Source organism: Colletotrichum scovillei (genome assembly GCF_011075155.1).
Source record: "Colletotrichum scovillei strain TJNH1 chromosome Unknown Contig00003, whole genome shotgun sequence".
In the NCBI taxonomy this organism is placed as follows: Eukaryota; Fungi; Ascomycota; class Sordariomycetes; order Glomerellales; family Glomerellaceae; genus Colletotrichum; species Colletotrichum scovillei.
Genome location: NW_023336261.1, coordinates 2093109 through 2118027, shown reverse-complemented (window position 1 = coordinate 2118027; position 24919 = coordinate 2093109). Strand labels below are relative to the sequence as shown.

Below are 24919 nucleotides of genomic sequence, written 5' to 3'. Positions count from 1 at the left end.
GCCTAACCCGGGCCAGGCCGGGTGAGTTGGCCGTGGCGGGGACGTCCACACACTCCCGTTCTGCAAGTGTCAGCTGCTTCGCGTGTCTCCATGTTTGGGGGTTGCTCCCAGCGAAGCTAATCTGACGGAAAGATGAACAAGTGGAGAGATCCTTCCAGGAATGCAGGCCGAACGGCAGGCTTGCCATTTCCCTGGTGTTTCTCCCCGTACCCATATCCCAAATGCAACCCGGATTGATTAGCCAGCACTGCTCCAAACCTTCCCTCGTGCAAATCTTAGCTCATACTCTTGTCATGATTCCCCACGAATTCATACAACGAGACCCGATCGCAGCACCGCAAAATATTCACCGCTTGACCCTTTTCTTATCCGGCTCCCCTTCGTCGTCGCTCACATCCGCGTATTGAGTGACGGGCTGCGTCGTCTGCCACGCCGCAGTAAACATTGGATCTTTCTTTGCAGCATCGGCATATTTCAGCAGTGCCTCTCTGGGGTCTTCGTGAAGCATCTTGGCGAGAGGAATATTCTCTGCAATGTGCTTCTCGTCCGGCTGGTTTCGCATGAAAGGCGTTTGCTCCAAAACTGCTGGTCTTCGGGGATCCTTGGACTTGCCTGAAGCTGTGACTCCCGCATTTCTGCGGCCAGCCATTGAGCTTCCTGGTGTGATGATAGCATCTCCAGACATTCCCGTCGTCATATCCGTCGTTCGGGACGGATCGTCGTCGATGTGCCTCTTCTTTGGCGCTCGTGACATGACTTCCACAGCGCCCCGCATCGACATTGTCGGGCTGTAAAGCACATGTGTTTCGCCATTCGCAGACCCCGTGATGATCTGATTTATCTTGGGATGCCAGTCAACAGTGATGAGAGGTGCTCCGGGCGTAATTGGTGTGACATGTTCGGCTCTCAGATTTCCGGGGTTCAGAATGTGCAGGTCGCCTGTTGCGGAACCTGTCAAAATGCTGGTCGAGTTGGGAGAGTACCTGATGTTGCTCATCGGGAAGTGATCTAACGTCGAAGCATGGTCCACTGTGACAAGAGGCGTCTTGAATTTCCGTGTGTCCCACAACTTGATCGTATTGTCACCTCCGCGGGTGACGACCATGCGGCCGTCGGAGGAGATATCCACACCTCCGGTCCAGGTATCGGCTTTGTGGGCGTCTCGAATCTCTGCGGTTGGCCGAGAGAACGGGCTATTGCCGCTGTACATAACCAACGAGCCGTCTAGTGCGGCTGCGACCAACACGTTGTTGCCACCTTGTGCCGGCGCGCCCCAGGCAACCGCCGTCATCCTCGTTCGACCAGCAGATCCCGCCGCCTTGGACTTGAAGACAATCACGTCCCTCTGACTGCGCTTGTTGTTGATATCCCAGATTCTCAAGGTACTGTCGGTACCAGCAGTCACGCAAAGATTCTTGTCGGTCGGATGCCACGTTCCTGTGGTTACTTCTGAGATGTGCCCCTTGGTGTTGTTCATGTCCCTGAGGTACATGTCGCCCTTGACAAATTCGGTCAAAATGTCGCCGTCTCTTGACATAATCTTTGCCTGCGGGTGCGCCGATACGCAGAGAAACACGCTTCCAGCGAGAGGGTTGAACTCGACGTGGTGGATCGGGTGCGACTCGGCATTCGCGGCAGACGATTTCGCTTCCCATGGATCAACGCTTCGAAACGCTCGTAAAGTACTGGGTGTCATGGACGCGAAATCGTGCAAGTTGATTTTGCAGTCGAGTGAGGCTGACACGAGCCTTCCGCCTGCTGGGTCCAGCGTTACTGTGGTGACTGCTCTTTCGTGGGTTTTCAGCACCAATTCGTGCGAAACTGGGTAGTCTTCGCCATCTTCGGAGTCGTCTGAATCGGAGTCGTCGCTGTCACTGTCATTGTCTGAGTCGGACTTCTTTTCTTTGTGATCAGCACTTGGCGGACCTGCGGATCCCTCAATGGAAGCTCCTGTCGAGGGCTTCTCTGCCACTCTTCGGCTCCGATCGATCTGGGCGGCGATGTTGGCTTCCTTTGTCTTTTTCCCAAATGACGCCGGTAGGAACGCGCGCATAGGATCGTCTGCGGCCAGCTCGGGGCCTTCGACTACGAAGTCTTCGTCGTCGCTGCTCATTGTTGCGGACTCGTCGGAGATGGGAGGAAAAGGAGTGTCAGGAGGAAAAACTGCGAAAAGGTGATTGAGGTAGGGTCCCCAATTCTAGGTACGGAGGGTCCGAGAATCGTACACCAGATGGGGTGATGTCAGGCAGGAGCATTTGGGCAAGGGTCCTGCTACCCTGCCGCGCCTGCTTGGCCCGAAGTTTGCTGGCGCTATCCATAGCATCTAAGGTGTTGGTCATAGCGTCCAACGGCGTAATTCCTCTTCCACCTCTTCATGTACGAATACAATGAAACTTGCCTCGAGCCTCGGACCGGTGAATGAGCAAGTAGCTTCAATTTCTATTCAGGTAGGATGTATCTCCGCTACTAGGCTTCTTGCGTGTTTCTTCATACCAACAACATACGATCTTGTTCAACTACGACGCTTCGCTCCCAGTCTTGAATTGCATTCTTGGTCAAAATTCATGTAAAGTACAGAGAAACACACCATGTTTGCTGAAGCTGGTAACGTCTCTTGCTTACTATAGATGGCAAAGTATTATCTCGTATGAGTCCATCTGTCGATACTCGAACGCACCGGCTCCCGGCAGTCATCCAAAAGCCACACCCAGGAGCCCACTATGCCATCTCTATGCAACTCTAAGACGCGATCGCTGCGAGACGCTTAATCTCTTCCTGCTTCATCCGATCCTGAACCTTTAGCCTCTCTGGGATGACTTGCTCCCGTGGCGCCGTTATCTTCCATCCGGGCAGCGACTCGGCGCCCAATAACCTCAGCGTGGCCTGCTCCACAAGACTGTACGAGCCATCCGCCCTGTCAAAGACGTGAGGCTGGTTCAAAAAGACCGGTGGGTTCGTGATGATACGCAGCCGCCGCAGCGGGTTCCTCGAGGCGCTGTGGAGCATCAACGGATGCAAGAGATACACGTCGCCCACCTGCCCGTGAGCCTCGACAAACTCACCGCAGCTCCGCGCGAGCTCGTTGAACCAGTCGAGGTTCTTCTCCTTTGAGAAATCGGGATCGTTTCTGGGTACCATCCGCGGCGAAACCCCCTCCGTGTGCGCGTACAGATGCCGCGCAACGCCGGCCATCGCCTCGGGACAAATAAAGGTCCCGCCGCCGCCGGGGACAATGTCCGTGAAAAGCGGGATCACGAGCAGACCTTGCTCCGGGGAGTCAAGATAGTGGACGAAGAAGTCGCCGTCGACGTGCCAGATGCCCAGTTCCTTGGGGTCGGGCTCTGTTCCCTCGTATTCCTCGCTGCCCAGGTTGACGATGAGAGAGTCCCTCCACTCCTTTGACTCGGGTGCCACCCGGTCCTCGCCGCCACACAGCTCGCAGATGGCGGCCCATGCCTTGGGCGCGTATTCGGAAGCGTCAAAGGTGCGGTGATGGGGCATATTCGTTACTTGCTTCCAGGTTGACTTATCGTTGGGGTCCATGCCCAGTCGAGTCCAGACATCCTTGGTGACCCATTCTGCTTGTTCCTTTGTGAAGCAATTGCTCAGCTTCAACCAGCCTGTTGTTCTGAAGTGCTCCTTCTGGGCGTCGGTGAGTGGCTCAATGTTGGCAGACATGGCTGTGATGACAGTGAAAGGTATATTTCTGTCTTTGCCAGAGTGTCTAAGTAAGTGTATTTTGTAAATGAAAATAGACAGCAAGGTGGGGTGTATAAAGGTGCACTTGATTCTACTATGGTCAATTGAACGCCGACTGATTATTGAACCACGATCCCAACCAGAGATAAACTTCGTCTATTTATGTTTCGAGCCCAATGATGGGCAGTAATTCCGGGTATCAGTATTGACCACCGCTAAAGCTTCTATTGTGCGGGGAAGCTCAAGATCAAACACACGTAGGAGGATATGCAGAATAGATCGCCGACTCGGAAGGCGTGCCGGGAAAGAAACCTACAAGGCGTCAAACTACAACCCGCCGTGCCGGCTAAATTGATTTTATGGAGCCGGAGTCCGGCCTCCCCAAGTGGGTGATAAAATGGATTTCCTCTCATACGTCTTGAAGAAGTACCCATTTTACTACTCATATCAGAATTACGACCCTTCTCACGTCATTACCCTTCTTGTATACATAACAGAATATACTGTATCTCACAGATAGTAGTACTAGTGATAATAACAGTAGAAATGTTAGCGGTAGAAATTGCTTTGTCAGATGTGTTCGAGCGGAAATCGATTCTGTCACCCACTTGCTCCCCTACTGAAAATAACGGTATAGGTATACTGTGTCAATGATGCTTTCAACCGGATAAAACCAAGGGCGTCGAGGGATCTGGCAGTAGGTGATGGATGGTGGGGGTAACGCCCTCTGATTGGACACAGACCACCCTTCACCGAGCGCCTTCGGTCACGATTGCGCCGATAACAGCCGACCGAACTTTCTCAGCCATGGAAGTCACTTGCTCGGACGCGACTCTCAACTTCCTCCAACCCACGTCAGCCCCCACCTTAACCTCAAAATATGCCTCCCGATCCGACCATAGACGACGAAGAGTACGAGTCCTCCCAGGACTCGGACTTTGCGCCTGAAGACGCAGCCGCAGCCGACGATGGCGCCTCCGAAGCGTCCGATTCCGAGGCCGACGACGGCGAAGACGCAGCAAAGACAACGACCAAGCGCAAGCGCGATGCCGGCGGCGACGAGGCTGCAGACTTTGAAAACTCGGGTGATGAGGCCCTGATTAAGAAGGCAGCGAAGAAGAAGCTCAAAAAGGCAGCGAGGGATGCGGCCGCTGCCCTGGCCCTAGGCGAGGATGACGAGGGAGGCGAAGGAGGGTTGGTGAAGACGCGGAGTATGCGGGCTGCAGAGTGAGTGGACACACCCTTTTCCTTCCTGGCTTCTACCAGGAGTCGCTGACGGTCTGTGTCACAGAAAAGAAGAGCGCAAAGTCGCGGCCGCATCTGGCCCTGTAACGGTCGACGTCGATGCCCTTTGGGCACAAATGCTCTCCGGTCAGAAGGCGACAGTAGCACCAACCGGCGAGAACGAAACCGGAGGCGGAGGAGAAGCCGATGCCACGCCCATTGCCGCGGCACCTGACACGAGCAAGCCAGACGAAGCCCAGGCAGGCGACCCATCAGACACGATCCGCATCAAGCGAACCTACAACTTTGCGGGTAAAGTCCACACCGAAGAAAAAGTCGTAGCACGCTCCTCAGCCGAGGCAAAGCTCTATCTCGCCTCCCTCGGCAAGGACGCCGCCGCCGCGGAAGCCGCGGGTGCAGACGCCGACAACGAGGACGGCGAACCGAAACGCGTCCTCAAGAAGGCGTTCCGCTCGGCCTTTGAGCCCGTCATTGAGATTGTCAGCCAGCGCTCGGATCTGAACCTCGGCATGACGGTGCGGATCAAGGCGAGGGAGAAGGAGGCGCAGGCCAAGAAGCTCAACACCGTGCAGAAGAGCAAGATGGACTGGGCCGGGTTCGTTGACAAGGAAGGGCTCAAGGACGAGCTCGAGCTGGCGGGCAGGGCCAAGGGGTCGTACGCCGAGAGGCAGGATTTCCTGGCGCGCAGCGAGGCCAAGAGGGAAGACGACGCGCGGCGGGCGAGGATGGCTGGCCGTGTGCAGTGAAGTTTCTTTTGCGTTGTCATGTTGTTGTTCATCACTCTACGTGGCTTCACAGGGATCTTGGGTATTGGATACGGTTCGGCGTTTTATTCATGGAGATAACAAAAGAGATACCCCCTAAACAAATTACAGACATAACTTATACAAGACCAGACTATAGCTTCGCAGCCGCCTTGCCTCCAGGTGGCAAGATGGCAATATCCTGGTAAGGGACGCCCAGATACTCGTAAATGAAGTGAAATCTATCGCTGCCGAAGAACGGCTCGCCCTTACCCTGCTCGTTCACAGCCCAGAACCACGGTGCGCCAAACGCGCCATAATCAATCGCCTCCTGCGTCTTAGCCTTGACCGAGTCCTTGATCTCCTGCGACCCGGCCCCTTGCAAGATCCTCTTGACGTCCGCCTCACTGAACAATCTCTCCTGCGTGTTGCTGCCGCTGGCGGGAGGCGGGTACTGCCTGGGCGCGTCCGCAATCGCTTTGGCCAGGACGTCGGGCTTCGTGAGATTGAGGTTGGGCGGCTCCCAGAAGCAGTGGAGGAACCAATGCCACGCCGTCTGGTACGTGGCGTCTGGGTAGTTTGCTTTGATGAAGTGCAGGGCGCGGAGGGGGGCGACTGTCATGCTTCGCTCCATGAAGCTCTCGGGCGTGGTGATGCCGGGCTTGCCTGCTCGGGCGGAGGAGCGGCGGGCGTCAAAGGTGCCGTACTCTGCCTTGGCTGGAAGTGTCCATGGTGGTTTGTTTCCTGTGCGATGAGTGAGTTGAATCATGATATTCTTAAGATACTTGGATAAATATACCTGAAGCAGCGTTGATGGCGCCAAGGAGAACAGGGTGAATCCTAATGGGGTATGTTGGTGAGTGACTGTAGTTGAGAGGGTCATTTAGTAGGCCAAGGAGACGAACTCTATTTGGACTCCGTGGGCTGTGAGAAGTTCCTGGTTGTTTATAATATGAGTGAAGGCGATATAACTATACAGCGATGCTGATGACTATCATCAGTAAAGCCCTTCGATCCTAAGAATACCTAGTAATCTGTGAGACTCACCAATGTCTATGTAAGCATCAATCTTGCCGCCCATCTTGGCGGTACTCGGAATCAAAAGTCGTAACGATATTTGTTATTGGGCTTATTGACGGACAAGAACGTAATAATCTCCGTCGCACACTCGATGGCGCAATCTTTGTAGTAAATGTTGAACCAAGGTTGATCAAGACAAGTTGATGAAGTGGACTTGAGGTGGATGGTGTGGGGAACCTCGGCACAAGCCAGTGGGTGTCTGGGGTACGGATAAAGCTCCAGCAACTAAGCTTCAAGCTCAATCGGGGAGGATCACTAATACACGTTCACGTACCGAGCCCCGACGGCATGTGTACGAGGTCTCATATTGCCTTGCGCAACTCAAGGCTTATATACTGTGTTGCGCTACGATATCTAAGTTGACGTGGATTCTATGACTTGATAAAACATCATATCTGAAATACTTTTCGTCACGTCACATGCTTGAGAATCCCACGGTCACATCCCACACGTAAAGAAGAACACACACTCGATACTTCTCTTATTATTCACACACACAATGGGCGAAGCCAAGCAGGTAGCTCTGGTAGTCGGTGCTTCCAGAGGCATAGGCCGACAAATCGCCATTGACCTCGCGAAGAGTGGTTATGCAGGTACTGCCAATTCCCCCTGTCTTGTCCATTGAAAGGATCGAGTAGCTTACGCTTATTACCAGTCGTCGTTGCTGCAAAGACCACCAGCGACGCATCCAAGGCAAACCCCTTCCCACCGAATCCCAACTCGAATGATTCAACCATCAGCACGGTAGCCCGTGAAATCCACGAGGCCGGCGGCGACGCAACGCCCATTGCTGTCGACGTGCGAGACCAAGACAGCGTTACACGGCTCATCGAACAGACGATCAAGGTATCCATCCATCAGACTTCTCCTCGTTGTACCAACAGTGATCCGTTCCTCACCTCGCATTCACCCCCCATATATACACACTGACAAAACCTCCTTCCCCAGATCTACGCCCACCTCGATGTCCTAGTCTACAACTCGGGCGCAATCTGGTGGGCCTCGGTCGAAGACACGCCCCCCAAACGCTTCCAGCTCATGCAGCGCGTGAACCCAGAGGGCCTCTACTTGACCCTTCACACCGCGCTCCCGCACCTCAAGCGCCAGCGGCGCGGCCGTATCGTCGTCGTCAGTCCGCCCATCTACAGCCGCTTCTTCCGAGGCAAGACGGCCTACGCCATGGGCAAGGTCGGCATGAGCGTCTTGACAAAGGGCCTGGCCATGGACCTCGTCCGGCAGGGGTTGGATGACATGGCCATTACGAGTATCTGGCCCGCCGCGGTATGTTGTCTTTTTCTCTATTCTTCCCTTATTCAATCTTCTTTTCTGAAAGAAAGCATGCTTCTTGGTCTCATCAATATCCGATGAATAAGCCCGGTGTCTCCAGTCATGTTCAGCATACGTCAAAGTCCCACAAACTAACAAGAGCCCATCGCAGGCCATCGAATCCGCAGCAACCCAAAAATTCCAAGCCGCCAACGCCGACGAATCAAAGGACCTGCGCAAGCCCACAATCTTCTCCGACGCCATCCTCGAGATCCTGCGCGCCCCCGCGTCAAAAGTCAACGGCGAGCTCGTCCTCGACGAAGACTTCTTGCGGGACCACGCCGGCGTCACGGACTTTTCAAAGTACTCTCTCGTCCCCGGGTCTGAGCCGCGGAGGATTATGCCCGCGGAACTGCCGGATCTGCGCGTCAAGGAGCAGGACGACGAGGGGAAGAGGTATGATAGCGCTAAAGCCAAGCTTTGAAATGGAGGGAGTACGTTGCGTTAGCTGTCTTGTATGCAAATATGATGTTTTCGTGAGAAACATGATTTTGCTGTATCACTTTGATTTTGAGATTGAAGGCATGTAGCGTTGTCGACGTATGGAAACCAAGTGCCTGAACCGGAGAGATCGACCAAGTCATGCCATTATCCTCTTCATGACAGTCGAACGCAATGCACAGAAAAGCTTCATCAGGAGGCGCAGTGCGATGCAATTTTGTCTATTGCCTACCCCATGCTACACAGAGTAGGATGCGGTGGATTCTCAATATAATGCACTTTATCACAAGAAAAAGGGGGTCATCCCGTCGCTCACAAATTAGACCATTGCCGGTTGCCCTCCCCTCCGGCTCCAACCCAACCAACCAACCACACTCCACCGTCGACCTGTGTTTTCCGCCATGGGTGCCGGAAAAGAAAAAGACTCAAGACAGTGGAGGAAATCAAAAGTAATTCAAGGAAACGTGCTATGGTACAAGTCGTGGGGAGCATTTGCTGTCCGGCTCCGCATGTCCCCTCTTTTATGCTTGCTGGCTCTGCTGGAACAAGCCCTGGATGCTCTCAATGTCGCTAATGGTCTCGTTGAACACGTTGGTCAGGTCGCCGAGCACCTTCATGCGGTTCCACTCATGCCTCGTGTTCCAGATCTCGTCCATGAGCTCACGGTTGATCTGCTCCAACTGCTCAATAGTGCACCCTGATGTTCTCTCCGTCAACTCGTCCAGGAATTGCTCGACCTGGCCCTCATGGATGACGGGCTGCTGCTGCGAAGATGACGAACCAGAATTCCTGATGTCCTCGCTTGTTGAGTCATTGAGAATATTGACCAAGGGCATGACGTGCTTCGAGTCTCCTGAGCTCCTAGACTTGTTGGGAGATGATGTCTGACTGCCAGGCGGGTGAATGATCCCACGCGCCATGCCATGAGCTTGGGAGTGTGGCCAAGCTGCGTCGCTAGAAGTGGCCTGGCTCACAGGATCCATACCGGCAGGGATCTGGGTATCTTGCAGCTGCGAGTTGTCGCCTTGGCTGGATTGATCTGGATGGAACCCGTTTGTCGGTCCTGTCGCTTGCGTGCTCCACTTGTCTGTCGATCTGTCCGATGGATCTGACGTCTTGGTGGTGGAAGCGTCGTTCACAATTGCAGAAGGCGACATGCCCGGGGGCACTGTGGTGATGACAGATCTTTGGGATACCTGTGTAGCCCCAGTTGTCGCGTTTCCTTGAGGTGGCCATTGAGGCGGCGGCTGCATGGAGCTGTCCTGCGTCGTGTCGTCGTCCGCGCCGCTCATGTGCACGTCGCTTTGCCGAGAAGGGTTGGACGTGCCGTTACTTTGCTGATGGGATCCCACGCCGCCACTCGGTCCCGGGCTCATGACCTGGAAACGAGCCATGGCATGACCAGACCCAGGAATCTGCTCGCCCAAAGTAACCGGCCCTTGCGAGTCGCTGTCGTTACCGCCACCCACATCGCCTTGAACTCGATCGAGAACAGACTGAAGCGCCTTCTTCTTCCTCGCCTTCTCAGCTTGGACCTTGGCGCGTTGAAGCTGTCTCTGGTGCAACGCCTCCCAGTCCACAGTGCTGGTGTTACCCTCAATCGTCGCGACGTCGACTTCGACATTGCTGACAAGCTCGTTTGCCTTGAGCGTCCGCTCTTTGTCGCCAATGTTCTTGGCATCTTTGGCAAGCGATTTGATGTCCCGAAGGAAGTCTTTTGGTCGACAGTAAAAGCCGTTCGACAACCTCTCCTCAATGGTTGTCGTTTCGAGGTTGTAGAAAGTCTTGCCAGAAATTGTCTCCCGTAGCACATCAACATCGTACTTATCCTTCACAATCTCGAATGGCCGATGCTCTATACCCGCTACGTCGGGGCGGACATAGTTGGGATCTTTTTCGAGGAAGAGGTAATCCAGCTGGCCGGGGGTAAGGACGGGCTGTCTGAACTTCTTGTACTTCCTGTTGATCTGGTCCATAATTGGCTGCAGTTGCACCTTCAAGATATTGAGCAACTGGTGATCGCGTTTCTGCATAGCCTTGATCTCTTCCTTGGTGGGCACTTTCGGTGGCGGCGGCGGAGCAACGGGGAGCTCCTCCAAGACTCTCCTCTTCCGATTGGCAGGATCAGGGAAGTCAGCCGGACTCTTGCGAATATGGTCGACAATGGAAGCAAAATATTCCCGCCGATTTGACTAGTAAGATTAGCAAAGAGATCACCACAAACCTCCATCTATTGTACTTACATGCTTCGGCCGCTGGATCTGCAATCGGTTTTTACGGGAAAAGGCAAATAGCTCGCGGACGAGCTCAGGTGCAAGGTCCTCCCCAGCTTCATACTCAGCCGTGGCAAGCACCAAAATGGGATCCGTAGGCGGTATAGACTTGAGCATATTCTTGAATGTGATGAACGGTAGTGTGTCTCTCATAGCGGCATACCACGATTCGATGCTCGGGATGTAGATGACACTTGGCTTGTGTCTCTTCACTTCGGTGAACAAACTAACAATCACCTGTTCCATGGGCTGCAAGATGTTAGTAATGTAGGCATCAATGGGATGGTAATGAACCTACCCGTCCGTCAGCCAGTAAGTTGGGAAGCCCAAAGTTCTGAACGTGTACACCTTCGAAGTAGTGCAGCAGGGCAGAGGACAAATAGCTCTGGCCCATGCCCGAAAACCCGTGGATCAGGAATCGCGGGCGGAAGATTCTAGACCGCTCAAACTCTTGGTGCAGAGCTTCTCTACCAAAGCCATGGTCCTCATCCTCGAATTGCTCGAACATGGCTTCTTCCAGCGCTGTCAGCTTCTTCTTACGAGGCAAAACATCGTCCAGAGCCCTCTTGATCGATGTGAACTGGTCTCTAAGCAGTGGCTCGATCCCCTTGGGTAAAGGAGCAGCGCCTGTGCCGGCGGACCTCTCAGACGACGGAATCATCTTCTTGATTGACAGCATGAAATCTGTCGCGTGGATGTTGATCTTGTCAGGATTGACGATGAGCTTGTCTTTTGACGAATAGACCTGAGGGTATGTCCTCTGAATGGAGTTGAGGGCAGCCTCCGTGCAGAGAGCACGGAGATCGGCACCACCATAGCCCTTGGTGTTTTCGGCGAGCTGTTGCTTGAATGGCTCTGAGAGACCCCAGTCCTTGGTGTGGATCTCAAGAATGGACCGTCGACCGGCCACGTCTGGGAGTGGGAAGTAGAACTCTCGATCGAATCGTCCGGGTCGTCTGAGAGCGGGGTCGATGTTGTCAGGACGATTGGTGGCGCCGATTACAATAACCTGTCCGCGGCCGTCCATACCGTCCATCAGAGCCAGGAGTGTTGAGACGATGGAAGCGTGAATCTGCTCCTGCTTGCTGGAGCGCACGGGAGCCAAACCATCAATTTCATCGAAGAAAATGATACTCGGCTGTGTTCTTCTGGCTTCCTCAAAGAGCAGACGCAGCTGCTTCTCTGCTTCACCCACCCATTTGCTCAGAGCATCGGCTCCCTTTCTCATGTAAAAAGTGATCTTGCGCCCACCAACGCCCACGGAATTGGCAAGAGCTCTAGCAAGCAGAGTCTTACCAGTACCGGGTGGACCGTGGAAAAGAACACCTCGAGGTGGCGTGACATGGAATCTCTGGAACAGCTCGGGGTATAGAAGAGGGAGCTGGACCATTTCCTTTAGCTGATCGATGTGACCCTGAAGACCACCGACATGATTAAAGTCCACAGTCAGATCGACTCCAAGAGGATCGGCATCTGCCAAAGCCTTCTGGTTCTTGATCTTGCCAACGTTGGGAGCTGCTCCCACGCCACCCTCTCCACCCAAAGGTTGCGCAAGGCCAGGAAGAAGTCCAGCTGGAGCGGCGGCCGATGTGGGCGTCATGCCAACATTTCCAGCAGCAGGCCCTGATCGTTGGCCCATTTCGTCGTCACTGCTGTCCGAATCGACACCTCCTGCGGCCATTCCGGAACCCCAAGGCCCGCCAAGGAGTGACCCGGCGCCGCCTCCGCCCCCAAATGGTCCAAATGTTGTGTTGAGGGCGCGATCCCAGGCTTGACTTGCACCCCCCCGGCCACCGCGACGACGTGCAGGAGTCGGGGCTGGATCTTCGCCATCATCTTCCTCAATGTTTACGGCAGAGAGGGGTGGCATAAAGTAGTTCATGGGCTTCGCGGCGGCTCTGCGTCGCTTGGATGCTGTTTCTTGATAGATGATGGCGGGTGAAGGTCGTCGTGGACGCCGCGAGCGGGAGTCCTGCCTTAGCTCGTGAAGCTCTTCGGCCAACTCGTCTTGGTCTAGCTCGACTTCCTCGGCTGACTCGGCGCCACGGCGCGAGCTCCGGGTGGATCGACCCTTTGGCTTGGCGGCCCTACCGCGCGGAGCCGGGCTGTCGAAATCACCGTCGTCACCGTCGCCGGAATCCTTCTTGGGCGATTCAGACATGCGATCTTCCTCCCCTGCTGACTCTTCACCGGGCTCGAAATCGCTGCTTGGCTCCTGAACAGATTTCGATTTCCGAAGCCCGTTGCGACGAGTTAGGCGCCCAGATCGTTTGGGGACGTCATCGTCGGCTTCGCCTTCAGCATCAGCCTCGGGTTCGGCGGGCTCAGCAGGCCCAGAGCCACTTCCTCTCTTTGCCCTGGTTCGCCGCGTGACGATTGGACCTTCGTCTTCGTCGTCGTCGTCATCTTCGGCCACGATGTCTCCCTGGACGATTTCTGTCGATTCTTTGACATCCTCCATCTCGGCATCCTTTGTTTCTTCAACGGCTTGCTCAGCATCGCCAGCCAATTCATCAACGTCTTCCTCCCGAGGACCACTGCTTTCTTGAGTGGCCTCTTCAATTGTCTCGGGTCCCTTCTTCAAACCCTTAATGGAGCGGGAAGATCGAGTGCGGGCCAGGGTCTCGGGGCTCCTAGAACGCGAGGCAGGCCGTCCATGTTTGCCGGAATTGGTGAGTTCAACATGCTCCTCGCCATACTCCTCGGTGTGGGCACGAGTTGATCGTCGAGTAACACCGGGAGCGGTCGTCGAAGCATTCTTTGGCACTTTGAGCTTGATCATTAAGCTGTCCTTCTTCTTGGGCTTGGGCAAATCCTCAGAGAGCACGTCGTCTGACTCTTCGGCGGGGTCGGATTCGTCGTCGTCGCTTTCTTTGTAGCTATTGTGCTTGGTCGCGGCCTTTCTTGACCTACGACCGGCTGCATTGACAGGCATGACCTCTTCTTCTTCTTCGTCATCGTCAGAAACGAAGGAGCCCTCGTCTTGGCTATCAGACACGTCATCATCGTCTTCATCTTCAATGTCGGATCCTCGATAGCGGTTGTTCCGGCGCCGTCCACCGCCACCAGCGTTCCTTTGACTCTTGGATCCGCGCGATCGTTTCTTGGTGCGAACGGGGGGGCCATCCGCGCCGGGCTCGAAGTTCTCGTCATCGGAATCCGACTTGTTAGGATCGAAATCCTCGATGTCGCGCTTTCGTTTCGACGGCATTGTGACTCAATTGAGGAATTAGACGATGTATGGTGGTTGAAAGGGTCGGTATCGTGTTCTTTGAGCGTCGTGCACGCCGGGGAAAGCTACTGCTTGCTGCCTAGGTAGCTACCTCGCGCCCAGGTCTGGACACTGATGATTAGCATCAACATGCAGACAAGGAAAATATGTAGAAGAGTTTCAACGGAAGAAAACGGTATCAATCCAGAACTTCATTGCAGCGACTGAGAACGTGAAGGGAAGTAGGAAGGCCATACCAGTGTCTTAGCGCTCAGGGAGAGTGATGTGCAAGAACAATGGAGGCGTTAGGCAAAGGTGTTTGCGCGGCACAACGCCATTGGCCTCTGAGCAATCCGTTCGCAAAAAGTTGAGTCGACCTGGATGTCGACGACAATATTCGCTGGCGATAATGCACAGCGAGGAATGAAAACACCACCTGGTGATAACAAAGTCGGATTCGCTGAAAAATCACCACAGCGCGTAGTTGCGCGCCATTCACTCGGGCGAGGAAGGACGAGAGTCTGTAGAGTGGGTCTCACGTGCAGCACCCACCAGCCACAAATGGTCCGAGCGCTCGACGCTCTCAGGCTACAAGACTTCCGCTTTGGGGAGTGTGGACCCAATTGTTTCCTCAATCCACCTCAACTGCATTCGTGGAGGGGCCTCAATCCGAACGGAATCTGCATTTTGGAATTCTCTGCCGTTGGCATGAACAAATCCGACTGTTCGTTCGATTGGTTGCTCCCCGAGCACAGTCAGCGGCTCTGTCAACCGATGTTCGTCTCTACCTGTGGAAAGTCTGAAGCATGTCAATCACTTTGCAAGGATTGACGGTGCTCCTCGGCGCAAGAGGTTAAAAAAGTCGGGCCCGGGGTAAGTGGGCGGCGATGAGTGTCCACCACAAATTGTCGCATTGTCGCGACCGCATTATTGTATTTCGAAAGAGAGACGTCAAGAGCCCTTGAGTAAAGTGCAACTTCGGGCCACTGCGTCTTATTACTCAAAGGGAACGCAAGTCAGACAGCCATGACCAACCCGCTCACTTTTTGGGTGAATGAGAAGCCGCGGCGCATAGATGCGCCTGACAATGACCGATCAATGCCAATGATGTCATATCTCAATTTTCCATCGCATTCGGGCCTCAAAATGCTCGTCTATGAGCATCAGTTGTTGTTGGTAACGAAGGACGGGTTTTGGTGGTGCCAACTTTCGGTATATGGGTCGCCTGAGTATCTCAACCAACTCGTCCAATTTCCAGCACCACTGAACCGGAAAAAGACCACCTTATTCATAATTACTCTCTCAATGACGGCGCGATTTCAAGCTTCACCAAGTCGACCCTTCCATCAGCCCTATGGCTCCGAATCTGGGGTACCTAACCCGCAGGCTTAAGCTTCCGGGCGCCAAGGTCAGGAACGTGGCCAGGGAACGTGGCTGGTGCCCCTGGCTTGGCATGTTATTTGTCACTCAGGTGGCTGACATAATCGCATGCCGGTCTATGTACTCTATCCCTTTTCCTACTATTCTTATTCCTTTTCTTTCTTCGAAGAGTGACATCAGTGATTGCATACAAGACGAAAGTGATAGCAGATTAAGGTCTAAGAGAGATGATAGAAAGAGAAAAGAAGTTAGGAAGTATACAATCGTTGTTGACTGGTGTCCTATTCTGTCACCTTCTTGTCACTCTCTCTGGTCTGGTTGGGGTCACGGGTGTGGTGGATACAGATACCTACCTTACAATTATGCCTTGCGGCCTGAGTATTTTCGGTGCGCCCGACTCAGCAGGCATCCATATAAACAAGCATCACGTGCCGCGGCGCCGAGAGCCACAAACGGCGCTAAACCATCGGCGTCGTCCGAACTTCGGTACGGCGTATGACTAAACCGACCAAGCTGACGACGCTGCCGTGCCGAGATACCGTCCTATTCGCCAACACCGAGAAGTCGTTCATAGTCACGAGGTCGAACCATGCAATGCGTGCATATGCGGCCCGTTACCTTGCCCACGTTTCCTCGTTTCTTGCTTGAGTGAACGAGGCTCTGGCGAGACAGATTATGAGGCTTGGACAACGGGGAAGGGAAACCTATTATTGCTTCTTCCGGCGTATATTCGAGGGGCCTCAAAATTTACAGTTAAGCCCTATCCCTTGTGTCAGCATGCCAGTTTTGAGGCCGTCGCCAAACGATCAGCCGAGTTTGCAGATCCTCGCGTAAAGACAGCCATTGGCGTCGTACGGGTACGCTACCTACGAATGCGGAAGCATGTCATGGCGAACGAGCACAAGGGGAGCGCACCTGCATTAGCTGTTGCCTTACGAGGCCAAGTCCCACCTCACGCACTCCGCGGCTCGCATTCGGTCGCGGCGTCACATCAATGGGGTAAACCGTGTCCAGCAGACCGGCCCTTGTGTGGGGCTGCTATCGACCGGCAACCCGGCCAAGTCGGCAAGCGGCCACTCGGGGCACAGCATTCTTAGACCAGGCGTCGTGAATCCATGCCGACCAAGCGGTCGTAAGCAGGAAGCCAAGAAACCATCGCCGTGTAGCCGTATCCAGCAATGACGAGCCCCTCAAGCATTTAAGGACGGCTCCCCCACGGTCTGGACGAGTCCATCATTGCATTGTACAATCACCATCCAATCTTTAACTCATTCATCCAATTGTTGAAGAAATCGACTTCCAGATAAACAAACAAACAGAACATACGTCATCAAAAGACATCAACCTCTAACACCATGTCTTCCCTCAACACCCCCAACTTCGACGCTCCCCGTCCCAAGAGCAGCCGCGCCGGCTCAGACACAAGCTCCATCTCGGCAGGCTCAGAGACCTTCACCCACAGAAGAGCAGTCTCTACAGACTGCCCGCGCCCCTCGAAGCGCAAGTCTTCCCACTCCCAGACCGTGAACGTCTACACCCACTGCGGGCGCCACAGCTCGCAGTTCCTCTTTGGCGGCCGTTCTTTCACGGATATGGCACGCAGCGTCTTCAAGCGGGACTAGGTTGTTCATCGAGTTGAGGTGCTTAATGTTCCGAGAGAAAACCCCCAAATCGTACATCACGAGGGCCTTTTCAGGAATTGACATGAAGCACCGATACCAAAAAACAACCACCAACTTTGGTCGGCAGCAACCCGCAGTCCCTTCGCCGTCGCCGCACGCGATCGGACCGCGAAAGCCCCGCCAAGGAATCGGCGAGACCGGTGGGGCCCCATAAGGCCCAAGGAACCGGCACGCGGCTTCCGACGCCAAGCGGGAAACCGCAAAATTCGGTATCCGATGCCCAGCTCTCCAACCCCCCTGCCCGTCTCTGTCCTGCCTCATTCTGTGTTTGCTCCATTGCCCATTGCAAGAACAAAAGTCCGCAGAGTGAAAGATAGATGCAGGCAGCAGCAGGCTGGGGTGATGGGGAGGCAGGAATAGCCGAGACGTGCATGCCATGCCGAGAGCCAAGACCAGGAGACCCATTGGGAAAGTTGCATTCATCGCTGCAAACTTGCGTGCCCCGACCTCCCACAATCGCCTCCGCGGTCACGTCACGCAAGACAAGACTTGGAGTCAATGGTCCATTTCCATCTCCACTCTACACTCCACATGAGCATCATAGTCCGCGTACCCAATCCCTCTGGCCAAACCTCTCACATCTCCATTCCGGTGTCTTGGCAAAGTTCGCGCCAACGAGTAGCAGAAAGAGCTTGAATTGTGCCAAGTGAAAACCGTTGAATCGGACCAGGGGCCATCAAAACGGGCCACCAATCACACGATGGCGTCGTCAACCTCTTCCGTCGCTTCGCAATTGGACCTTTCATCACTTTTACGGATACGAGCACAATAGCAGCCTCCCTTCTTTTCCACCCTTGAGGTGCGAATGGTCCCATCAAGTTGTCAGTCTGTCCGGGGTTAGGATGCTTCATGTACGCCGCCGCCGTATTGCGGAGAAAGGAACCAGGACGAAAACTAGACGGGCCCAAGAGCGTGACATCGCTCCGGTCAATGTCCGTCCATGTCGTCCATTGCTTTTTTCTTTCACAACCTGCATGCGGATACGATTTGCTCTTACTCGAGCCAAATACGACGTCCCGCCAATGTTTCTGTGTGTTTTGCTTCGTCATGCAACGGAGAAGGCGGACAAAGTCATGGCCGCAAATCCGGGGGACTTTGGCGAAGAGACGACCTCATTGAAGAAGGGGAAAGACGTCTCTGGCACAGTTTATGGGCAGAGCATCTGAGAACATGACTCTTGCATGAGCGCGGAATCCGTGGGCGATAATGACTGGTACTCGAAAGGCGTTCAAGGAAAGATACCATGGAGTTGAATTTTGTTCATTACAATACAACGCAATACATTTAAGTTTCACAATAATTGCTCTTATCTTTTGGGACTCTGTGCTTCGTCCATGCCGAGAAACGTGAACCCTGCCCATGCGTAAATTGCATTGTGAGATCTGTACACTGTATCCGTATCTACCTACTTACATACGCTCTCACCACATCGAGCCGTCTTCTCCCGCATCTGTATGACCAACCATGTGTATCCGTCCAATGTATATGCTCGCCAACCTCCCTCCTACTAATGTCATTTCTCACATCTGTATGCAAGTCCATACATTAAAGTCCCCTTCATAAACGCCAATTGAGCCAAAACTCCGTCTCCGTGAGATCCACATCATGAGCCACCCAACCCCGAGAAATTCGCACAACCAGATGTAATAACCCACACGCACCCCAAATCCCGTTACTTCCTCCACATCTCTAAATCCCGCCTACCCCTCTGACCCAAGAGTCAGGTAATCCCCAGATCGGTCTAGTCATAGCCTGTAGCCACCTCCCAGCCAATGCCCCCTCTCTCACGGGGACATGGCATTGAGCATAACCCTCGAGTTCTCCAACAAGTTCCTCTGCCCGGGCACGTTCTGCGTATACCGCGAGTTAAACTTCATCACTTTCTTAGCAGCGCGGTACGTCACGTCGTCGACCCTCAACGGCTCCGCCACGACGTTCCACGCGATGCCCTCGGTGCACGGCGGCGTCGTGAGGGAGCCGTCGTACTGGTAGACGTCGGATCCTTCCAAGAGGCGCTTTAGCTCGCCAAAGTCCAGCTCTCCGGTCTCGGCGTGCGAGCCCGGCTTCTCGACCTCGTCGAGGTGGGCAAAGACGTTGGCCAGGAAGGGCGAGGGCGCGCTGTTGTCGACTTCGATGAGGAACCCCACGACGGAGTTGCTGGGTCCGGTGGAGTCTATGGGGGAAAGGGGAACCAGTTAGTCAGTCATTCGCTTTGGTTTCTCCAGTCTCTACCCTTACGATCCACAGGTCTCCATATCTGAACAGTAAACAAGAAACCGTAAAAGCAAGTTTGTACAAGTTGGGTTTCTTGGCTCATTGTTTTGACGAGAACGAGGAACTCGTAGAGTAATGAGGGGAAGGGAAGGGGAGGCTCACTCTTCAGCTGCTGCTCGTCGGCCTCGAACACAAAATGGACCTCCATGGGGAAGTACTCGCTATCGACCCTATGCTCGCTAGGCGTGTGGAAATGGAACTGCCTCAGGTGAAACTTGCGTCCGCGCCTCGTCAGCGTGCCATTCTCAGCCACGACCTCGAGCGTGCTTCCCAGATTCTCAAACGCGGCACCGTGAGGCAGGTTGGGCACGTCAAACGTCAAGCTCGTGCCGGCGACGAGCGTCGCCGAGGTATCGTTGAGGTTGATGGGGCTCTGCCAGGCGCCCGTGGCGCACTTGGACGACTGGTTGTTGTGGCCGTGCCAGTTGAGAGGACCCGTGAGGTCGTCGTAGCCGAACTTTGCGACCTCGACCAGGCCGTCCTCGCCGCGGGCCGCAATGCCGCCGTGGCTTCGGCGGTAGAGCGATGTGCGGTGGTGGCAGATGGCCGAGGCCAGGGTCACGAAGGGGAGGAGGAGGGAGGATTTCATGGTTCTTGGTATGTTGGTGTAAGTCGGAATTTGAGCAGGCCTGAGAATGGGCTCTTATTAGAATAGAAGCAGTATTAAAGTTTTACTCAAGAGCGGCAGAGAGAAAGAAAGGCCTCAAGGATAGTGAGCAGCAAGCTCCAGGAAGAAGGGGGACGGAGGACCTCTTTATCCTACCTTTCGGTCCTCCGGGAGATAGATCTTGACGGATCCCTCAAGTGGTGCCCGCTCCAGTCCGGGGCAAAGATAGGACCCGGAATCGGAGAGGGAAAACGCACTCCTCCCAAGCAGACGCCGCCATCTCACGAGGCTGGGCCTGACAAACAGTGTACTTGCTGCGGCCAAGGAGTTCGCCTCCACACGGCACTTTGGCCCGCATAGCTTGAGTCCTTGGTCTCTTGGGTCAAGCGATGGCCAGTCCAGGCTATTCAGAGATTCCGCCAAAGAGGGAAGAAAGAAGTCCCCACGCCCATCGGACTGGGTGTGTGGGTGTGTGGGTGTGCCCCAGTACCTGTATGGGTTGACGAAAGAAGGTGAAAGAGAGTCAGATTCCGGCACCCCGTCAGATGAAGATCCTCTAAAAGCCCACTCGAGCCAGGTTGATTGAAAGGTGCCAAGACAACAATACGCGCGCATGCTTGAGAGAGAGTGTCAAGAGGGCGGAATGCGGATGAGGAGGCAAAGTAACAAAGAGGAACCACAAGAGCCAGCGGAAATGTCTAGGTACATAATCAGGACACTTGCATGGCGGAGAAATGCGGCGACTGACGGATTCTCGTCTTCCAAGACACTCAGATGGAAACGAACATGGGTTCTCATTGGCAAAAAAAAAAAAAAACATAGTTGACAATCAACAGCCGCCTAGGCTCGGTTGCTGTAAGTCTCTCGCTTCGTGTTATTTTCGTGCTGCTTGACGCCAAGGGCCTTTCACCCGTTCGAAAGCATTTCATGTTGCAAACCGTATGTCGATTCATTGACTAGAATTTCAAAAGAGAAAACAGGACCATGACAGGGTAGTAAGCAAAAAAGTGCAAAGCATAGCCGCGACAGTCTAAAATCCCGGCGTTGCTGACCGTGGCGGAGGGAGCCCTAGGCCGAACGGAGAATATGGCACAGCCGAAATCTCACGCCGACATCTAGTCAGTAGTGCTCACCAGCCAATCTTCAACCGCGGCAACGTGAGCGTCTACGTAAAATTGCTTCGAAATCAAATTTTGCTGCGGTCAAGAGACCGAAGAGGTGGGAGGTCACACGGAGGATCTAAGGTTCCTTCGCTCCGGGTTCTCAAAACCTTCCGAGTCCTACCATGAGCGAAGGAACTGTACCGCCACTGCGATATCATCTCTGGTACAGTCTTTGCTATGAAACTCCAATAAGCGCTACAGTCCAGCATAGATAATACACACGCCAGCACCATCCTCCACCATTTTGTTGGAGTTGAATGGCGCTTATCCTCCAGAACTGACGCCGTGACAAGTTCGCAAGCCACGGATCAGTCAGCCGCCAAATTATCGACATCGCCGGATAATTATGTTTGTGCTTGTGCCTCTTGTGCAACGAGCGATTCATGTGCTAGGTAACACTAGACAACGGGAAACGCTCCGTTTGTAGCAGTTGACATAGCGCAGAGCGACAGTCGACAATTGACGTGACGTTTGTTCTTGCGAGAAGTAGGACACATGCAGATTTCGCAGCAAGAAACACCCAGACTTCTTGTTTCTTACAGCTAAATCCCTTGAGTACTCTCCAAATTAACGGTGCTGAACGCCAGTCGGCTTATCACACACTCTCTCCCAATAGCCGACGCGACCGGGAAATTCTCGAGCGCCGCATCATCAATCCGGAGCGGGGTGGGAAGCGGGCTGGAAGTCCTGGGGAAAGCTGGGGTGCGACGTCCATTATAAGTTAGTCGGTGCAAAAAACCGTTCGATGATCGTCACTGTACGTTGCGATCCTGGTGAGACATTTCTTTCCCCCGGGTTGCGTCTAGTTCCACCGTTCCACGGGGATTTTGGACATTTGGTTGGCACGTTTGCATTCTTAGTGACTTGGCCTGGTCTTTTAGACTTTCGAGGTTAATCCAACGTCGATCGGAACATGGCCGACGCTGGTGGGGATTGAAGATGAAGATCGCTTCCATTTCATCAATTCTGCCTGTTCAGTAAAAGTCGTATTCACTTTCCGACTTTGTTTCCCCTCCTAGATGATTGGTTGAGAGTTCAATTGAGATTAAATTTCGAGGTGCGTGGGTGCGACCGGATGGATATCACCTCCTCTCTACTCTCTTGGCGTCAATGTCATGGCGAAGCTATCCCTGCCAATATCCCAACCGCGGAGAGACGAGCATGACCAAGTACGCATTTATGCTCCAACCATAGCGACGATGAGAGTTGTGATAAAATTCTTCGCCGAAGCCCTGTCCCGAGCGTAGATTTGCGTCTTTCAGTCTCGCTATTACTTCGTCACTGGGGAAGTCCAGGCTGAGCTTCAGTTGTCGACACACAGCCACTAAATCGCACTGAAGAAAGAGTACACTTTCCAGGAGGAAGATTTATGAGACCTCGAGCCTTCCGATCGAGAATCGATGACGCATGGAGGCTTACATGGACAAGCTGAGCTGCTCCTGGGAGAGATAGCTATGCCCGCCTATCAACCCACTTACCCAGGTTGCTATCGAGCTCCTACTTGCAGCCTTGGGAATGGTTTCTTTTCCATTTGAATTACTACGGTCTGTCGGCTCAGGTACTTAACGCTTCAGTAAACACTGCGGCTTGGTACCGGCATCTAATCAAAGCAACAAAACGGGTGCTCTTCAGAGCCGCCTCACGTATATCACTTCACATCATCTTCAATTGCCAAATTACTCACCGCAGTCCGTCAATGGCATCGTATCCGTATCGTTCAGGAGCGAAATTTCAGCAAATTTGAACCGTGGTATATGCTAGATAATTCTGGAGGCCTACTTGGGAACAACCTGCGTCGACTTCTTGAGGCGCTCTCCGGCTGTTGCAGAATCGAAACCTCTTGTCCCGCCATAGATGAGATCGAGCCTAGCAAGGCTTAAGTCAACGGCCAGCATGTTATTCCAAGACTTTCGCACGTCTGAAAGCACGACTTACAAATGGCTCTTGTAATGATGAGATACACCATCCCACTAATTACTGAAAATCAATACCAGTCTATTGAACCTAGCATCGTCTAGCAGACTCTACTCGCGAGTGAGACATTCATACCCCAAAACATCTCTCTTCAGTCACAGCAGTTTCAAATGCGTATACCACCTTCAAGGCCTGCACTCCATTTCCCCTTACACGGTGTCACCAAATAGTCGAGCAAACTTGTCCCATCGGACACCCGCCTACCCGCCAATCCACAAACATTTGCCGCAAGCAATCATCGGCAAGGCTCGGCCACTTATCCGCGGTCATGCTATATGCACTCTGACAACGGGTCACGAGCCTGCAAGTAAAAGCCCGCATGCCAGTTTACCTTGTCACGGACTGCGACATGAGGCTCACAACGATACGTTCAGCCAGACCCCTCCAATATTTACTGCTTTCCACAAACCCTTACTGATGCAGAAGGTAGAAGAAAAAATTACGTTCTATCTTCCTGTTCCGCTATGCTTCATAGTTTAGCCTCTTGAGTCCCAATGCTTTCTCTTGAATTGAGAAGCCCTGCAGTCTATACGACTACGTCCCCGAATGGGGTTCACCAGCCACCCCTTTTCACTCACATCAAAGTGCCAATCACCGAGGGAAAAGATGGTGTATAAGAAGCAGGATACAGCCTTGTAATGGAGCTTAAAACAGCAAAGCGAGAATATCACCCTGTCTTCGTCTCCTTGCTCGCTAGAGATCACTTCTTTCCCAATGTTGTTCAACGAGCGCACTGGCCCTGGACAAATCCTCCTGCCTAGGTCACTGGACATTCATCTCCGTCCTCCAATCACAGAATATATTTCAGGAAACGAGGCATGGCCAGCGAGAATACAGCTGCTCGAGAATGATGGCGGAAGCTTGTGCTGGATTGCCTCATTCAGGTACACGGCGATGGACGTGACCACAGCGCCGTTCTCAGGGCCATTATACGAGTGTCTCGTTTCTTTCAACTTCAATGGCTTTCGGCGGAACAGGCTGAGTGAAGTCTAGCATTGAGAGGAAATCACATGCCCAAGTACGGTATATAGAGTATGCACAGATACACAGCCATGACATATCATCACCGTGCCCTTACCGAAGCCCTTCTATGTTTTCATCTCGCCAGTCAAGCACGTACGGGGTCATCGAGAGAAAGCACTGGATCTCCGAGCAGCCCGCACGGGTCTCATCCTCCAAAGGTAATCAAAACAAAAAGCAAAAGAGTTCACCCCCCCCGTGCCGATTTGGGGGCTACATCTCTTGGCGCACAAGCTGGGAAACGCGGACTCGAACTCGTAGCCTGTCGTCGAGTAGGCTGTGTGGGCGGAAAATTTGATTGTTGACCATGAACCATTCCACCACCCACGCCACAGTTTGACCTGACCCCCGACCTAGAGGGCGCCTGCTGTGCTGGTGACGGGAATTGACTCGGAGGGGTATATGAAGGTTTATTGTTGTATATTTAGATGGGGCGAAATAGTTTATCAGATGGAATTCACATCCCCAAGGTAAGGACGCCGCCGCCTGCCTTGAGGCCATCTTCGCGCACCAAGTACACTACCCAGACAGGAGCTATTTGTGAGAGGTCCCCGTCTTCCCATCAGAAGATGAAGCACACGCTCCACGTGGCATCGAAGTGGCATTCTTCCCAAGACACCCAAATAGTCACTCATCACCTCCATCGCCCTAGCAACGAGATGGATGTTGATATAATTCCGTCAACTTCATGAATTGTCAGGCGACTTTGGAAGGTTATGAATGAGAGAATCACTGCAAATAACACCGGGAGAAACTCAAAGAGACCTGACGGCGCTAAGTGAGTCGCTCTCAAGACCTATC

At 53.6% G+C, this 24919-nt stretch overlaps 8 protein-coding genes across 8 annotated transcripts; 3 read left to right on the top strand and 5 right to left on the bottom strand.

The window, feature by feature from the left end:
* Window positions 1-346: 346 nt before the first annotated feature.
* HER10_EVM0013141 (WD repeat domain-containing protein) lies at window positions 347-2113 on the bottom strand (the record flags this gene model as incomplete). The annotated part of the gene is made up of 1 exon (XM_035482508.1): window positions 347-2113. The coding sequence occupies one exon, from the start codon at window positions 2111-2113 to the stop codon at window positions 347-349; it is 1767 nt and encodes a 588-aa protein (XP_035336730.1).
* Window positions 2114-2739: 626 nt separating this feature from the next.
* On the bottom strand, window positions 2740-3678 carry HER10_EVM0007295 (uncharacterized protein; the record flags this gene model as incomplete). Its single annotated transcript, XM_035476854.1, has 2 exons — window positions 2740-3327; window positions 3376-3678. The coding sequence occupies 2 exons, from the start codon at window positions 3676-3678 to the stop codon at window positions 2740-2742; spliced, it is 891 nt and encodes a 296-aa protein (XP_035336209.1).
* Window positions 3679-4535: 857 nt separating this feature from the next.
* On the top strand, window positions 4536-5835 carry HER10_EVM0006891 (bucentaur or craniofacial development). Its single transcript, XM_035476464.1, has 2 exons — window positions 4536-4926; window positions 4991-5835. The coding sequence occupies exons 1-2, from the start codon at window positions 4580-4582 to the stop codon at window positions 5688-5690; spliced, it is 1047 nt and encodes a 348-aa protein (XP_035336170.1). The 5' UTR covers window positions 4536-4579; the 3' UTR covers window positions 5691-5835.
* Window positions 5836-5841: 6 nt separating this feature from the next.
* Window positions 5842-6914, bottom strand: HER10_EVM0003918 (DSBA-like thioredoxin domain-containing protein; the record flags this gene model as incomplete). Its single annotated transcript, XM_035473579.1, has 4 exons — window positions 6735-6914; window positions 6593-6671; window positions 6487-6527; window positions 5842-6431 (listed from the first exon to the last, which is right to left on the bottom strand). Exons 1-4 carry the CDS (start codon window positions 6766-6768, stop codon window positions 5842-5844), a joined length of 744 nt encoding a protein of 247 aa, XP_035335883.1. The 5' UTR covers window positions 6769-6914.
* A 352-nt stretch (window positions 6915-7266) lies between these two features.
* HER10_EVM0007994 (short chain dehydrogenase) lies at window positions 7267-8517 on the top strand (the record flags this gene model as incomplete). The annotated part of the gene is made up of 4 exons (XM_035477532.1): window positions 7267-7360; window positions 7423-7613; window positions 7716-8048; window positions 8206-8517. 4 exons carry the CDS (start codon window positions 7267-7269, stop codon window positions 8515-8517), a joined length of 930 nt encoding a protein of 309 aa, XP_035336269.1.
* Window positions 8518-8788: 271 nt separating this feature from the next.
* HER10_EVM0002554 (ATPase) lies at window positions 8789-14488 on the bottom strand. The gene is made up of 3 exons (XM_035472260.1): window positions 11106-14488; window positions 10778-11056; window positions 8789-10726 (listed from the first exon to the last, which is right to left on the bottom strand). Exons 1-3 carry the CDS (start codon window positions 14016-14018, stop codon window positions 9056-9058), a joined length of 4863 nt encoding a protein of 1620 aa, XP_035335758.1. The 5' UTR covers window positions 14019-14488; the 3' UTR covers window positions 8789-9055.
* A 2265-nt stretch (window positions 14489-16753) lies between these two features.
* HER10_EVM0000953 (uncharacterized protein) lies at window positions 16754-17020 on the top strand (the record flags this gene model as incomplete). The annotated part of the gene is made up of 2 exons (XM_035470717.1): window positions 16754-16902; window positions 16954-17020. The coding sequence occupies 2 exons, from the start codon at window positions 16754-16756 to the stop codon at window positions 17018-17020; spliced, it is 216 nt and encodes a 71-aa protein (XP_035335611.1).
* Window positions 17021-18864: 1844 nt separating this feature from the next.
* Window positions 18865-19943, bottom strand: HER10_EVM0009188 (carbonic anhydrase; the record flags this gene model as incomplete). Its single annotated transcript, XM_035478686.1, has 2 exons — window positions 18865-19253; window positions 19457-19943. 2 exons carry the CDS (start codon window positions 19941-19943, stop codon window positions 18865-18867), a joined length of 876 nt encoding a protein of 291 aa, XP_035336362.1.
* Between the last annotated feature and the right edge of the window lie 4976 nt (window positions 19944-24919).